Source organism: Doryrhamphus excisus, chromosome 15, assembly GCF_030265055.1.
Source record: "Doryrhamphus excisus isolate RoL2022-K1 chromosome 15, RoL_Dexc_1.0, whole genome shotgun sequence".
Lineage (NCBI taxonomy): Eukaryota > Metazoa > Chordata > Actinopteri > Syngnathiformes > Syngnathidae > Doryrhamphus > Doryrhamphus excisus.
In genome coordinates, this window is record NC_080480.1 from 7980915 (window position 1) to 7998414 (window position 17500).

Consider the following 17500-nt stretch of genomic DNA (forward strand, 5'->3'; position numbering starts at 1 on the left):
GTCTGAAATAAATATGTTTTTAAAAACCACCCAAAAAAAAACAAGTGTGTGTGTGATACATTTGTGTATGTGCGTGATGCAGCGAAGACAGGAGGTATATGTCGGAGATATAAGTACCTCTCTATGTCTTGATGTTGACATTTTTTCATGTCACACAAATAACTCCTATCTGTGCAGCTTCCATCAGTCTTCACATCTGCATTTTTATGTTTGCGAGCTATAGGTGGCGTTATTAGAGTGTGAATGCTGAGAGACACATTACACACAAATGCTATTCCGTGTCAGAAATGTATGGCTTTTTATTTGGGGAGGCGTAAAGAAAAATTGAATGAAAAACTTGTTGAGACAAACATTAAGACTATTGCTATTTTGCATCTTTAAAAAAGTATGTGAATTAAGAAGGTCAATGGAGATCATGGCCCGTCTACAAATGTCAACATTTAAAAATATGGGCTATTTCCTGGAAAATAAGGGGACATTTTCCTGAAAATAAGGAAATTCAATGCAAAAAAAATGCAAAAAAAATTTTTTACAAAAATTTTGGTAAAATAAAAGTTTTTTTTACAAAAAAAATTGTAAAAAAATGTTTTTACAAAAAAAATTGTAAAAAAAAATATTTAATTTTTTTATTTTATTTTCCTTCCTCCTTACTGGTGGAACTTCCTGAATCTTCCAGAAGATTTCCCTCAATCTTTTGGAAAATATGCCAATATTTCCAAATGCCTGATTGTTGCAGAGAACGTTAAAATACGATAAACTATTAAAACAGGAGAGCGTCAGGGAAGAAGGGCAAAAATACTGGAGTTTCCCCCCCCAGGTAAAACGGGAGGGTCGATGGGTATGTCTGTCTAGGGGACGATGTTGGCACGGTATGTGTGGATTGCTACGGTATGCTGTGATATAAAAGCGGGCGTCAGGACAGCATCTCTCAGCATTCATGTGCAGCTTTAAAGACAACTGCAATGTCTTGTTTATTTTGCACTGTTAGTTAACATTCACTGTCCTTTGGTGTGGAACTCCTGAGGAAAATATATAGTTCTTTACCCAACAAAACAAAGAAAGTGTGTTGTCACTGGGGTCGGGTGGGGTGGGGGGATACCTGTCAACACTTGCATTTGAAAATACGGGAAATTTTCTGAAGAAAATCGAAATTCTGGTCAAACCAAAATGTGTAACAACCCTGATTTTACAGAGTGTATCACGCATGACGTTAGTATTAGTATTAAAGTGTTAAAACAGGAAGGGCAAAATACGGACGTGTCCCAGGGTAAACCGGGGGGTTGACAGGTATGTTTAATCTCTGATCCTGACCTTTCATTCAATATAATCAGGGACGGCTGGCTTATAGACAGGGTATGATGGTACCAACATTCCTGAGACATCAAACTATAATAATTTATGGGAAAATGAAAAGAAATAGACGCAATATGATCTCAAATAGCATCCTTAGGGATGTGATCAAAACCAGTATTGTTATTCTTTTAGCTCTAATTACAATCGGAAGAAGAGGCAGAAGGGTCTGCTGCACATGTGAGCAAGTGGGCTTTGTTTTGCTAACCACATCCCAACGTTGGCCTGATTCTCTGGCTGCGTACACCGAACAGAGAGCTAGCACTAAATTCTTTATCGCAGGCAGTTTCACTTTATGTAACTCCTAATAGGCTGTTGTATAAGTGAGATGCTTGAGAACCAAAGGCTAATTATTCACAGGCTAATTATTTTCCCATGCAGATTTCCATCTCGCGAATAGGGGTGGGCGGTTAGACCCAAATATTCATGGGATCGGATCGATACTTGCATGATGAGATTGATATTTGTGTTTATTGGTCGTGTTCATATTGTTATATTTTTATGTCATTGGTTCTAAACTCAGGGAATAGAGAGGCCAAATGATTTGAATGACAACCAACTGCAGTTTTTGCTTTTATTTATTTTGCACTACTGACTTTATTTTGCTGCAACAACACTGACTGTGTTTGGTTTATATTGATTTGGTCCGTCTAGGGCCTGATTAATTTCTCGATTAATTGACACAACAAGCTTCAGATTAATCAAGCAAGAAAATAATCATCAGTTGCAATCCTAACTGTAATATTTTGTTGATATTGTTCTGTTTATTTAATGTTAAATTATTATACAAAAAATTACTTATAAATGCACAGTTTATTATAATTTATGCATAATTTATTAATATATAAATATATATATTTTTAATCAAGCCAAAATTATTGGCATCGGCAATACTGGTCCCGTACTTACTAAATTTACACTATCGCCCACCCCTAAAAGCAACACCCAAATAAGATCCAGGCATCCCAATAAATAAACACATTTTTTATTCTTATTTACAGCTCATAAAATATTGATTTGCAAAAGTTTATTTGTATATATCTGACAGGGGAGGGGGGGTTACTGGTAACGGTTGTGATGTAGTCTAGAGGTCTATGTTCAAAACGTTCCACCAGCCGTCACTGATTATGAATATAAAATATTAAGCGTCTGTTTATTGGACACCATCATCATACAATAGAAACGCTGACATCAGATCTACTGTACTGTCCTATTATATTAAGTGTTCCCACCGTAACTACTAGAGAGGTACAAATGAGGACTACATGGCTGTGTGTTTTCTCAGTAAACCACCAATAAATAAGACACTGTATTTTACAAGCTATGAGGTAAAAGTGCATGTGTTGATGTTTTTCCTGTGTGTGTGTGTGTGTGTGATAATTGAGAGGTCAGTATGTGAGGGGGAGGTAGGTTGACCAACACTGTCATGGCTCCTGTTGGAACTGTAGAGGGCACCACTGCAGATATGGAAGGTGCAAAGAAGCATGTGGAGTGGGATTGTCTGAGATGCTGATCAGGACGCAGAGGAAACTACATGTGTGAGAGGCGTGTGTGTGTGTGTGTGTGTCTGCATATAGTTGGACTTGAGTGTATGTGGTTTAAATAACTATACTGTACCTTTTAAAGTGACAAGACTAAGAAGCCACATTTTTTTTTCACTTGTGATGTTGAGTGCTGGTGGTAGGTGGTGGGTGTGTGACCCCCCAAACCCCCTGAAAAATGTTCACAGGGCATGTTCCCATGAAAGACGAAAAAATAATTAGCTTTCTCCCACTTCTTTCCCAACCCCTCCACCTAGATTCAGTTTTTTCAGTGTCAAAGGGGTTTGCCAATGTTATCCGGTCACACGTCCTGGTCCTCGAAGACCTCCAAGAAGAGCGGGGGAAACAGTTCGTTGGGACACTCCACCTTCATGTGGAGGAAGCGGCTGGCATGGCACGCTCCGATCATGCGTAGGTCTGTTACCTTCATCAGCAGCTTGGGCCAGAAGTGAGGAATGTTGTGCTTGCGGTAGTTGATGTAGTGCTCGAACGCCAGCAGGTAAGCCTCTTGGCACTGCTCGATCTTCTCCACATTCGTCAGCCCTGTGCGATCTTGGGTGGAAAAATACACATAAGTACATGTCAATGTAATTTGTAGAAGATGACATCATATACAGTGGTGTGAAAAAGTGTTTGCCTCCTTCCTGGTTTCTTATTTTTTTGCACATATGTTACGCTTAAATGTTTCAGATCATCAAACAAATGTAAATATTAGTCAATGACAGCACAACTGAACACAAAATAAATTTTATTCTATCATTAAGGGAGAAAAAAATCCAAAAGTGAGAAAAGTGATCGCCCCCTAAACCTAATAATTGGTTGGGCCACCCTTAGCAGCAACAACTGCAATCAAGTGTTTGTGATAACTTCCAATGAGTCTCTTCCCGCGCTGTGGAGGAATTGTTGTCATTCAGCCACATTGGAGGGTTTTCCAGCATGAAGCGCCTTTTTAAGGTCATGCCACAGCATCTCAATAGGATTCAGGTCAGGACTTTGACTAGGCCACTCCAAAGTCTTCATTTGGTTTTTCTTCAGCCATTCAGAGGTGGACTTGCTGGTGTGTTTTGGATCATTGTCCTGCTAAAGAACCCACGTTGGTTTCAGATTGAGGTCACCAACAACAGATGGCCAGACATAGAATTCATGCTTCCGTTTATCACAGCAAGTTTTCCACAACAGCCCCAGGCCATCACACTACCACCACCATATTTTACTGTTGGTATGATGTTCTTTTTCTGAAATGTAGGCCATTTTTGCCCAGTGTCTTATGATTGAGTCATGAGCACTGACTGTAACAATGGTGAGTGCAACCTGCAGTTCTTTGGATGTTGTTGTGGGGTGTTTTCTGACTTTTTAGATGAGTCATTGCTGTGCTCTTGGGTGTCATTTTGATTGGATGGCCACTCCTGGGAAGGTTCACTATTGTTTCATGGTTTCACCATTTGTGGATAATGGCTCTCACTGTAGTATACTAGAGTCCCAAAGCTTTAGAAATTGCTTTATATCCTTTTCTAGACTGTGATATGTCAACATTTCAATACAAGGCCAGTTTGGGATTTTTTTGTCTGTTAATTATAAAATGTTTCATTTAAAAACTGCACTTTGTGTTCAGTGGTGATGTCATTGACTAATAATTTGTTTTATGATTTGAAACATTTAAGTGTGCAAACACTTTTTCACACCACTGTATTGCAACTATTTCCAGCATGCACAGCAGCACAAATTTGTGAATGAAAACATGTTTTCCTTATTTGTGGGTAAACCCGCCATTTTCTGCCTCTAATCCCCATAATTAGCTTGTTTATTGTTCGAAAACCCATTTCATTTACCATATATTGGGAAAGCTTGAGTTGCACAGAAGAACTTTAACTCGCTTCAGGGTGTGTTCTTCCCTTGATATTTATACCCTTACTCCTGCACCACAAACCAACAGGAGCTTATCCCTTATTCCAAATGCATAACTCACCACCAAAAATAACAACAAACAATGTAAGTGTAGCAAGCACACAGACTCTGCTGATATTGAAATTGACGCTTACAATAATAATTAATAATATGAATGCAAAACAATAATTACACAAATACTTCTACAAAACATATAGTTATTTCAGGCATGCTGGGAAGATCCGCTGATGTGGCTTAACTTAATTAACAAAATGGTCAGACTGAGAATGTGATGTGAATCAATCACATCCTTGGCCTTGTGTTGGGCGTGTGATGTTTGAGAACATAATCACATCAACACAAAAAGCATAACAGTGCTGGAGGCAGAGAAGAAATCCATATGAAGAGATAAACATCTGAATGCATAACAGCGTCCAAAATGGAATTTCCCCCTGAAGTAGACAGATACACAGCTCCTTGTTCCGACAACACAAGGTTCATCTGTTGAATGGGACTTTTTGTTGCAGTATTCATACTGAACTTTGTGAACTATTGATCAGGGGTCTGAGATCGCCTGCAGCATTTTCTTTCCATCTCAGTCTAAAAAAAAATCATTTCCCGCTTGCCACCACATATTAAGAGAAGAAAAATATAATCTGGTCATTGCAAACGTTTTCCTCACCTGAGCTCATGAGCAGGACGGCCTGCATCAACGCCACCTCTGAATCGTCAAGGTTAAACTGGGCCAGGCTCTTGCCTAAATCAAAGATGGCGTCCGACACCACACCCAGTCCCCCGTTCTTCAGCTGCTCACGTTTTACGGCCATCTCGCCACTTAGTGTCAGCGTCTCGCTTTCCGGATCGTAGCGGACGGCGGCACGTAGCGACATGATCTCCATGCAGCACCCCTTCAACAAGATGATCTGGTCTTCACACGGAAGCTGGGAAATAAAAAATAAAAATGTAGTGTCATCACTAAGATAACCTTAAGCAGGTTTTACAGTATTTACCAATATTCAGGTCAAGTTTTAGTTTTTTTACTTAACTATTCAGCATACATACTAATTTGGTTCACTATTAACCTACCTGAGAGCAATCGAGCTGCTAAATATTTGACAATACTGTTTTATTTGTAGGCTGCATAGTGATCGAGTGGTTAGCGTGCAGTCCTCACAGCTAGGAGACCGGAGTTCAATTCCACCCTCTCAGTGTGGATTTTGCATGTTCTCCCCGTGCATGCGTGGGTTTTCTCCGGGTACTCCGGTGTCCTCCCACATTCCAAAAACATGCTAGGTTAATTGGCGACCCCAAATTGTCCATAGGTATGAATGTGAGTGTGAATGGTTGTTTGTCTATATGTGCCCTGAGATTGGCTGGCCACCAGTCCAGGGTGTACCCCGCCTCTCGCCTGAAGACAGCTGGGATAGGCTCCAGCACACCCCGCGACCCTTGTGAGGATAAGCGGTAGAAAATGAATGAATGAATGTAGTGATGATGAAATATAACATATTTACAGCCAAGTAAAATTGTGTATCTTTGTGTTCAAAATATATCCATCCATTTCTATAGCACTTTTTTTGTTTCTAGTTAAAAGATAGGAAATTAGTTGACAGATGATCAATAGCTAGATAGATAGCAGTGGTCCTTGGCTTTGGACATTCCACACCAGTGCGCTGGTATAAATGAATGAAAAATGTTATTGCTCGAGAACAAGTAACAACAAGGTGCATGCCTGGAACGCTAAGCGGAAGAATATAGTATGTGTCTGTGCAGCGACACTGAGGAAGAAGAACATTGCTTGTTATTTTTTATCACTTCATTATCCCTCCCTGGAAGCTATCCTGAGTAAAGCAAAGACAGGATGTTTTCCAGAGAAGACAGGGAAGGAAAAGAGAGTAATAATTAATTCATTGATGAAGCCGATGTTGGTGCCATGAAAAAAGTGTGCTAAGTCCCCATCAGTCTATCCTTGTGACATCCCTGCTTCTCACTACTCTTTTTCCAAACATGCTGAATAGCGTAACTGTAAACATGTGATGATCCTTCTTGGAACTTGTTAAGCATGTTCAAAACAAACTAGGTCATGGCCATGACCACATGGAACTAGTCTACTGTACACCCCTTTTCATCATTTACTATTTATTATTTGATACAAACAACATTGAAAACTTGATATTCTGGAGTCTGTTAATGAAACCCAAACACATCAAATGGCAAAAATGACATGTAACCTACCTCTGAGAACATGGGTAGTTTCTTGGCAAAGTCCACCACACGTGTGATGGCAGGTGTCATGATCTTGGTGAACTCACTGAAGGCTTCCAGGTCCACCTTATCTCCTTCCGATGCAGGCACCAACTTTCCCTGACCAATGTCATCTGACTGGAAATAAACATCAATAAACAATAGCCACGTATACATGGACCCAAATATTCCAATTGCATTCGGTTTATCTGCTGAAACGAAAAGAATTTAACCTTTGTATACACCTCATTCCTAAAGAAAAGGGCCAATCCGAATGAACATATAATCGGATTCCTTTCCCCAATCCGATTGAGGTATCTTGTACCCACTCAAACGCAAAGTTGTTCTTCTTCATTGTGGTTTTCTTCTTCTGTTGTTTATTGGCGGTTGGCAAGTAGCTTTCGGTGTGCATTACCGCCATCTAAACCCTTCTTTACGCCATTCACAAGTCCAGTTTTTCTTTAAAAAGAAAATATGTATCTATATAAAACATGACTTGAGTTTAATTATAAAATATTAGCAAGATTTAATTTGATCTTCATTCATTCATTCATTTTCTACCGCTTTTTCCTCACGAGTGTCACGGGGGTGCTGGAGCCTATCCCAGCTGTCTTCGGGCGAGAGGCGGGGTACACCCTGGACTGGTCGCCAGCCAATCACAGGGCACATATAGACAAACAACCATTCACACTCACATTCATACCTATGGACAATTTGGAGTGGCCAATTAACCTAGCATGTTTTTGGAATGTGGGAGGAAACCGGAGTACCCGGAGAAAACCCACGCATGTACGGGGAGAACATGCAAACTCCACACAGAGATGGCCGAGGGTGGAATTGAACCCTGGTCTCCTAGCTGTGAGGTCTGCGCGCTAACCACTCCACCGCCGTGCAGCCCTGAATTTGATCTTTTCCCGTTTGAATTTATCCCGGGTGCGTTCTTTCAGCGCATGATCAGATATGGCGTAACATGCAGCTCGAGACGTTCTTTAGTTTTAAAAATGGAGGCCAGCAATCGGCACTGGACTGCTGCGGAAAGTTTGTTTTTGATCCAAACTAAATTTCAAGACTGGATGGACGGACACGCAATACGGAGTTATTCCAACAAGTGAAAAAAAACTCTGAAAAGCCTGTTTCACGTCATGTTCATGTTTACGTTTTACTGCGCATGCCCCATTGACTATTCTGTATGATTATAGCGGTACATGTAGACAAGAGATTGGAATATTCCTTTCCATGTATACCATTGTTTTCGGAAAAGTCCATTCGGAAAGTGGAAAAACTCCTCATGTAAACGTGGCTAATGTTTTTTGCCATCACTGGTGCTACAGTGTCTACAGTACTGAATCATTGTCCCTTGGTCCAAATTGGTGTACAAAAGTACGATAGTCTTTCAAGAGCCATGTTCAAATGCAAGTGGTTGTCGTTTGGTTTCTCCCCATGTAGGACATTGGATGTTAGATATATCAGATGAACTACACGATAAAGACATAAAGATATACGTAGGTGAAACAAACCTTTTCATTATGTAATAAAATATGCGGTGTAGGATTACTTAATATAAAAAAATATTTATAGATTTTATAGCCAAATGAACTCCTGCCAGATGACTATTAATCATGCACATGAACAAGAAAATACTAGTATGAAGATTGTGCATGGGAAAGGATTCTGTGGGTTGGGAATGAGCCAGAAACACATGACTTCCATCTTCAACTTAATGAATTCAATTAAAATTGATTTCCTACTAAAATTGTGACTGCTTCTAAAGACCATGTTATGAAAAAAATGAATTTACAGGCAAGCATAAATAAATAAGCGCTTACCGTAAATACCTCCGTATAAGCTGCTACTTTTGTCTCCATCTTACGCAGCACTGCGGCGAATCTAAGGCTAAACGCTAATGCCGTGACATCTCCTTGACTTCAGAACGACTACAAATTGTTTAAACAGTCTGACTCATGGCGTCATCTTACAAAGAACACTAAGCTCATCAAACAGCCCAAAGGTATTACATGAGAAATGTACAAGCATGTACCAATACGACATTCAATAAAACACAGAATAAAATGTAAAGTTTTCTCATAATGCAGTGCCACCGAGCAATGCATTCATCAGGGCGCTGCAATAACATCAGCCTCCCTCTGGGCTCTTCTGTCTCTCTGGTGGACAAAGGCACCATCCATCCATTTTCTATTACAACTGCTTTGCTCAGATGAAATGGATTATGGGAAAACTTACATTGGTACATGTTTGTATATGTATTGGGTATACCTTTTCTGTATTAAGTTGTTGTGTTCTGAGTTTAGTATTCTTTGTAGGATGGCATCTTGGGTCAGACTTATTTTGACTAATGAGCTCCTGGAATTTCGAATGGGTTGACAAGCTCAGTTTGAGTTTTTTTTTTATTATTTTTTTATAGTTGATGATTGGCTCCACAATATGCCATTTAATCATAAGGACATGTACAACTTATACATGGGTGTGACTTATACATTGGAATTTACAGTACTTCATTTTTACAGCACTTACCAGAAACTTGCGCTTCTGTTTCCAGCTGGATCCCTGCGCGTTGGTGTTTCGGTGGGCTTCCGTTGCCATCCTGATCAACTCCCACTCTGTGGTGTTCGGCTCCGGTCTCACCTGCAGTGTTCGCACCAACTCCTCCCTTTTTCTTTTCTCACGATTCTCCTCGATGAGACGCCGCTTGGCCACTCGCTTTGAGTCATCCAATACCACTGATAGATCAAAAGAAAACACAATGTGCTCGTGCGGGGAAGTATTTCATTTCTGTTTTAAGGTAGTTTAGATAGTTTGGTTGTGACTATGACTTCTGTTTATGGATCATCTTACGGCGAGTTAGCCAACACTTTCCATCCAGCCCCAGAATAAAATGACTGAATTTGGGTCCTGTGCCAGTAAAAACCTGAAAAAAAAATGTCTAAAACTTAAATAGTTTTTGACAATGGCTATCCAAAAATATACATTTGTAAAATCAGGAGTACCGGTTGTAAATCTATTGTGGATGCATTATTTTATTGTGAGATTCCAAGACACACAGTACGGCTGATTTCCTTTAATTCGCCTCGCTTTGCCACGCACATTGTGAACACAGACGGCACTGTGAGATCACGGAGGAGAAAATAGTGATCGTGAATTAACTATCACTGACGATCTGCTCTGCATACCCTTGAATGTTCATGCTATTTGCTGTCTTGTCGTATTTCTGTCTTTGAGCATGATGATATTTTCATGGACTGATCAATTTAACATTTGACTTGGCTTGAAATTGGAAAAAAGTGGAGTAGTTACGATAAGTACGATAAGCAGAAATGGATTTGTGATGAAGCAGGTTAGGTTCGGTTTGATACAGAGTAATTTGCGTGCAGGAACGCACATTTTTTTTAAGACATTGCCATATATGCGGCTGAGTGGCTTAACCAAGGCAACAATGCTACAACACATGTCGACATGAACAGACCAAATTTTCATAGAAATGACGCCTTTGGGTCTCACAAAAGTGGTCGGCCACTTTTTAGGACACTTTTTAGCATTGGTGTAGTATAATAAGTATATAACAAGTATAATAACAATTGACTGTAGTGTAACTGCTACATAAAATATGTCAAAAGACAAGCCCAGGTGTTTGTACATTTATGTTAAACTGCACATAATCCGAGTTTAAAACATACAGCATTAATTAGGCCATGAAATGTTGGCACACAACATTAGGCTATGTCCACATGAACACGGATATTTATTTAAAAAAAAAAAGCCCCCCCCCCCCCGTGTTAATAAAATTTCCATCCACGCACATGGAGTAGGGGACCTACTGTATCATATTCATTTCCAGGTCTTTGTATTGAGTTCTGAACTCATATAGAGCAGCTACACACAGTAACCCACACAGAAAGCTTTCTAGATCTTCCAGACTCTGTGCCTCTTCCAGCAGTGTTTGTGGAACTTACTCCACCCCCCACGAGACCATTCCAAAACTTTCAGGGCTCAGTTCCAAATGCGCGAACCTCACTATCTGACACGTTGGCATCATTTAACACAATAATAATACACCATTGTAATAACATTTATAGGTCAGAAAAGAGGAAAAGCACAATAGGTCCCCTTAAAAAAGCTCTGCCCACATAACACAGAAGCACGGAAAGCAATCACAGTTGACTTGGTCATGGAATATAATGACGCTGTTCATCAATATAATGATATCGTAGATATGCATGAAATGAAACCAACAGCCGTAAGAGGATAAAACAGGAGATACATTGATGGTCATATCACCTCGTACTTCAGTACGTGACAAAAAAATAAAAAAAATGTAAAAAAAACAAAAAAAAACAACCTTAAACCATATTAGGAAAGCAGGAAGTGAACAAATGTAACAGTTACTGATTGTAAAAGTACCAGATGGAGGGGTAGGATTTAATAAGCTTTGCTTCTTCCTACTCCTTTTGGACATGTGGAACTGTGAACTGATTATGTGATGCACTCAATTGTAATCTGATGCATGTTCAAATGAAATAAAACCATTACCATTACCATAAATGAGGATGTGGTACCGGCTGTTATCATGGCGAGTTTGGAAGAGCAGAGCGGCAATTAAAGAAAAATGAGGTCTGAAGCCATGGAGTTAGAAATTTTGGTTGAAGATACAAATATACACACTGTGCATCATCATAATAATGCTATATGAATCTATTTGGTCATTTAATATACATGTTTTACACTAATAAAACATGTAAATATATATTTTTTAGACTACAACTGATTATGTGATGATATTTGTGATCTCTTAGGTAATGATATTCATGTGAATACTGTGTGTTGAAAATGTACTTACAATATATAGTGTTATCGACTAACATGGCTACATATCCAGGTGAAATCCATATTATTGGGATACGGGACGCAACAGTGGTGCACGGCTCGATATTAAACGATGGTGCACTGGAATATTCCAGACACAAGAAAATGCAGTGTTTTCCATGGGAGATATGGCTTGGCTCCTTTTTGTGATTGGCTCCAAATCAGCCCTTCCAGTATCTCAAAAATTGCATGGCTGGGTAGATCGGGTCTGCACGTCTTTCGTAGATCAGGCCCTTAAGTGCAGCTTTTCCCAATCAACTCTGGTAGTTGGGAATGATTGCCTTGTTGTGATTGTATCTATTTGCCATCTATTTTTGATTTTTGATCTGTAAGTACTGTATTAGGAGGGACTACAGAAGAAATGAAAGCTTTATGTGAACTCACAATCCATTGCCATGCCCACAGAGGTACACTTCTTAAAGCGGCATAGCTGGCACTGGTTGCGTGTGATCTTGTCGATGATGCAGCAGCCTTCATATTTACACGTGTATGACGGGTGGAGGTTCTTCTGGATGGTTCGACGGAAAAAACCCTGTTTGCACAACAGAGAGGGAGAAATGAAAGATAAACAGGAATTAGTAATTTGATCTATTTTGCCGTTCTGTTATGCATCTTCATGGTAAATACGACAAAGTCAACCATGTGTCACGATGCATTCATCCATAAGACTCTAGTTTTGGCTACTTTTGCAGTCAAATTGACAAACAGCTGAAGGACATAAACTTCCTTGTTGTCAGTGAGGAAGAAGGAAGTTTTGCAAAGGCCACTAAAAGTAAAATAGATTCAAATTGGGTTGTGAATCATTGAAAAAAAATTTAGCTTTTCTTCAGTACTTCCGAGCAGCTGATTCCCCATGTGATATAGCGGGATTTGATTCTGAGCAAATCAATATGAAACACCCATTACAGTTTCCAAAAATTATTCTCTTCACTTGTTTTATTCTATGAAACGACACTATTATATTTCCATGTGGAAATCTGAATTTTCCGTCATTCATTAACAGTCTGTTCCAGGGCAATTAAAGGAAAACTGTACTTTTTCTGGAATTTTCCCCTTCATCCACAATCCTTATGTGAAACATGAGCACATATTTATTTCCCTTTTCTGTGCATTCTAACGAAATAAAACGTGTTAGTAAGAGCTTGCTAACAATGCACGTCATTTGGAGGTACCTATATCGACTATGAAACCCTCTAAATGTGGGAGGATCTATTGTACTCCAACACAAGAAGAAATGAACGGACTGATTTTCCATATAGAAATGACCCCTATGGGTCTAAAATGTTATGTTTAGTTTATGTCGGCATCTACTTAAATTGTACATTTTTAGTAATAAGAAGATCACGGTGGACCACAGGCTGGGGTCGGCAATCTTTACTATCAAAAGAGCAATTTTGCCTGCTCTTATGGGGCAGTGAAGCCTTTTTTTGTATGAATTTGAATAAAATCAAAATAAGATGTAGCCCACTTTAATTTAATAAAAAAAACTAAGTTGGCATGTTTTAAAAAAGTAAATATAAAACGTTTTGGGACGTGTCTGAACAGTGACTGAACAATGCATTTCCTTCTGAGGACATTAAATAGCCGAAAAGGCTGAGCAAGCTGAAAAGTTTCATACTATAACCACACAACTTAGCTAACAACGTCTCTTATTAGCTGACCTGTACCTTACCTTGCAACCCTCGCATGTGATACAGCGGTAGTGGTAACCGGTCGCCTTGTCTCCGCACACCACGCATGGTTCATCCTTCTCCAGATAGCTGGGGATGTACCCTGGAACAGAGATGCTAAGAGCTATAGGAGAGGAGGAGGAGGTTAAAGAGGAAGACGGGATGAAATGAAGAGAGAGGTGAATACCGAAACGCCAGGTAGAATAGGATGGGCAGCCAAAGATGCAAGGAACGAGTTGTGATTCAAAACGGGGAAGAACATGACGGGGAAGTACAGGGGGGGTAGGGGCATTGTGTCAACACAAAATGAAGCTCCTTTTGTATTAGACCCCCAAGAGCAGGGGTGTCCAAACTTTTTTCCACCAAGGCCCACGTACTGAAAAATGGAAGCAGGATAGGAAGATCTCATAGTGTATAGATCATATTTCATATTATCTTGCAAACTGTATTTGTATACAACTCTTGGTAAAATTGTTAATTTGTTAATACTTTGGTTGTTTATATTGTTTATTCTTTATATTGTGTATTTTGTACTGCTTAACTGATTCTGTTTTCTTGCAGCTGTTCAATGCAAATTTTCCCCACTGAGGGACGAATAAATATATTTTGTATATATGTATATTTTGTAAAACAACACCTAGATATGCTCAGAACTTCTATACAGTATATTTCAAGAAAAATTGCATCTCAGCTTTATGATACAGGTGAAAAACTGGTATTGGTATGAGCTAACATTTGGAACATTTATTTTTGCAATATTATGACTTTATACACATAATATTTTGACTTTATTCTCATAATATTGCAACTTATTGTACAACTTACTAGGTGGAGTGGAACCTTGTTATGACTGGATGACTGCTGTCGACACGAGTGGTTGTCAACATAACCAAAACCAAGGGAACAAAAAAGTTATATGGAATCTAATTGAATATAATTGCAACATTATGACTTTATACACATAATATTTTGACTTTATTCTCATAATATTGCAACTTATTACAAAATTGTACAACTTACTAGGTGGAGTGGAACCTTGTAATGACTGGATGACTGCTGTCGACACGAGTGGTTGTCAACATAACCAAAACCAAGGGAACAAAAAAAATATATGGAATATAATTGAATCTAAACAAATGAGTGATGTGTAGGCTACTTGGACAGATTGTCTACATTCCTCCTAACTGGTGTAAAACATAAAAACATCAATATACTCTGCCTTAATTATTATAATTATTATAATTAGTAATTATTAAGTGGCGACATGCATGAACTTGCTATTGGTTCACTTGCTATAAATGTTTACTTCAATAACCTAACCTCAGTGAGTACTCTTGTATGTTCCTTTTCTTTTAACGCTTTGTTAGTGCAGAGTTTATATTTGGAATCCAAAGAAAAAGCAAAATGCACGACGACACGATGGTTTGACCTTCTCTCTTTTCAGTAGGTCCATTATGTTGGAATTTATAGCAGTCGCTCTTAGGGTTGTCACAAGATTGTGACAAGGTTTCATAAATCACTGGTAATTATGCGATAAATGAAAATGAAATAATTTTGATGCTATGTCTGTTTTCCCCGTGTCTCATCTCCGAACAGAAGGAAGAGCAATCACTCTGTCCATTGGTTCAGTGCCTTGACGCTTCATAGAATAGCAGCGGTTCTTAGAACAACATCGTGAAACCTCTTGTTAGTCATACAACCGCTTTGGCTATGCTGGGGGAGGCGGGGCCGCTAGCATACACACATAGCAATGTAGCAAGGGAGCCTCATGAGCCTTAATATATTAGAAAGTAGGTTCAGGAGTAAAAAAAAAGATGATTAGAAAGCCAGAATTGGTTAAAATAGACAATCTTGTGCATTTTCTGGTCTTGGGAATTGGGTATCTTGTGACACAACCCTAGTCGCTTATGTTTCGACCAGCTTATTAAGTCCCGGTCTAACATGGTCTTTTATTGCTAACGAGTTAAGGTTAACATACATGGTCAACTGCTTTTGTCGACATAAAATTTGAGACCCAAAGGCGTCATTTCAAAACAAATGTTGCGTTTATGTCGACATGTGTGGTGGTATTGTTAACTTTTGTGCTAAAAAGCGTAAAAATGTCAACAGCAACATATGGCATGGTAGCATTAACCTGGATTCTACCACAGCAAATTATTATGTTTTATCAAAATCCAAAACAATTAGTGCAGCACTTAGCTTTCTTACCGATATCTAATATTGTGCAACGGTGATGCAACTGGATGCATTTCACAAACAAACACTATTTGTGCAAAATAAGACAAATGCTGCGCCAATACAAGTTCCAGAAAAAGTGCCAAAATGCTGCAAGTGACTGAGGTATTCTTCCTTAGGTGTGATATTTGATATTATATCTTAGATGCACAATATTATTGAGACGTGACATGACATTACCTCAAAGCTGCATGGAATCAGCCATGCCATATCTGACATGATACTGTGAAAAAAAGTTCTCTCATTCTGTGTGGAAGTGGTAAGCTTTTGGTTTCTTACTTCTTATTTTGAATTTAGAATAGAGCTAACGGGTTAGCTCGCTATAATGCTGTGCTTAAAGGGTCCCTGACATGATTGAAATTGGCTTAAGGTAGATTAACTTGGTTAAGTATATTTTTCATCACAATAGTAGTCATGCCAAAACATTGTGTTGCTGCTGGATGTTCACAGTATCCGACTGATACTGTATGTTTGTTTTCTTTTCCGAGAGAGTTAGGTTCAAGACAACAATGGACAAAGCAAGTGCAGAGAATGAGAAACAGTTGGGACGGCCACTACAATAAAAGTAAGGTAACACTTTACAATCACTGCAGATTGCATGTTTACAATCCAAAGATGAAATAATTCTAGACTAAGTTTATTGCTCTGTGGCACTTATGAACATTTTTTTATTATTGTCAGAAAAGGCAGTACTGATAAGATCTAATTTTTATCCCAATATCAGCAGATACTGCTAAAAAAAGATGATAAAGATAGATCCAAATAAATCACCAACAAACTGCAGGAGGTTCAACAATCCTCTATAGTATCCCCATTCTTGTCATGTCACAAATAAAAGTGTAAGCAATGGGTAGTTTCGGGTTTTGGTTATGCCGACAACTGCTGATGTCGAAGTGAGTCACCGACTCCGAGGTTTGTCGCCTTAAGTATTAAGTTATGACCTACCCCCCAAAATTCTGAACCTCATAAAACACCCTAACAATGCCAGGATTACGTGTCCTTTGGTGGGATTAGTAGGGACATTAGTAAGGATAATAACTTGTTAAAGTTGCAGTTAAAATATGATGAGTCTATCATTTGACTTTCATTCTCATACTAGCTTTTTAAAGTCGTTTCATAACTTCCGTATGTGAGTCTTGGTGGAGGGTTTATAACAGGGTTCTTCAATTTTGACGACCAGAGTGAGCTCATTCATATAACACAATGCCGCTAAATGAAAAATAGCAAGATGTCTCGTACAACAGCGAGGACAACACTGGGGGGGAGTCCACTCCAATATGATGAGATATACTCAACATTCATGAGACTTCTCCAACACATCAAAAGAAGACAAAAGGGGGACAAAAGCATGGATGGGGAAAGTTGGAAATGAGTCACCCTTACCAGACATACTCTTCATTGAAGACTGGCTGTTCTTCCTTTTTCTCTTTGGCACATCGAGCCACCTGGGGGGCGGGGGGGGGGGGGGGGGGGATTAAGATAAGGAGGGGTGTCAAAAAAGGATGATACATTTCATCATTTATTTGTTCATGGGTTTGACCGACAATTCAACCAAGACCCATTTCCACTTTCAACTCTATTGAGGTGATTTGGCTCAGAACTATTTTTTTCACTTCTTTCTGGCAAACTTATTGTATATTTCCTTTGGACTTTAACCTACAATGCTGTTTGAAAACCAGAAAATATTTATTGAAAAAC

At 39.1% G+C, this 17500-nt stretch overlaps 1 protein-coding gene across 5 annotated transcripts in view; it reads right to left on the reverse strand.

Annotated features, from left to right (window-relative positions):
- Positions 1-573: 573 nt before the first annotated feature.
- LOC131103035 (thyroid hormone receptor alpha) overlaps positions 574-17500 on the reverse strand; it is an 89018-nt gene continuing 72091 nt past the window's right edge. For 3 of the 5 annotated variants that reach the window (XM_058048886.1, XM_058048887.1, XM_058048889.1), the window contains 7 exons: positions 17186-17247; positions 13570-13691; positions 12282-12429; positions 9552-9757; positions 7011-7157; positions 5458-5716; positions 574-3443 (listed from right to left, as the gene is read on the reverse strand). In XM_058048886.1, coding sequence (XP_057904869.1) covers positions 3193-3443; positions 5458-5716; positions 7011-7157; positions 9552-9757; positions 12282-12429; positions 13570-13691; positions 17186-17247 — 1195 coding nt within the window. In that variant the 3' untranslated portion in view covers positions 574-3192. The remainder of the gene's footprint in view (positions 3444-5457; positions 5717-7010; positions 7158-9551; positions 9758-12281; positions 12430-13569; positions 13692-17185; positions 17248-17500) is intronic. The other 2 variants (XM_058048888.1, XM_058048890.1) reach the window with 1 other exon arrangement.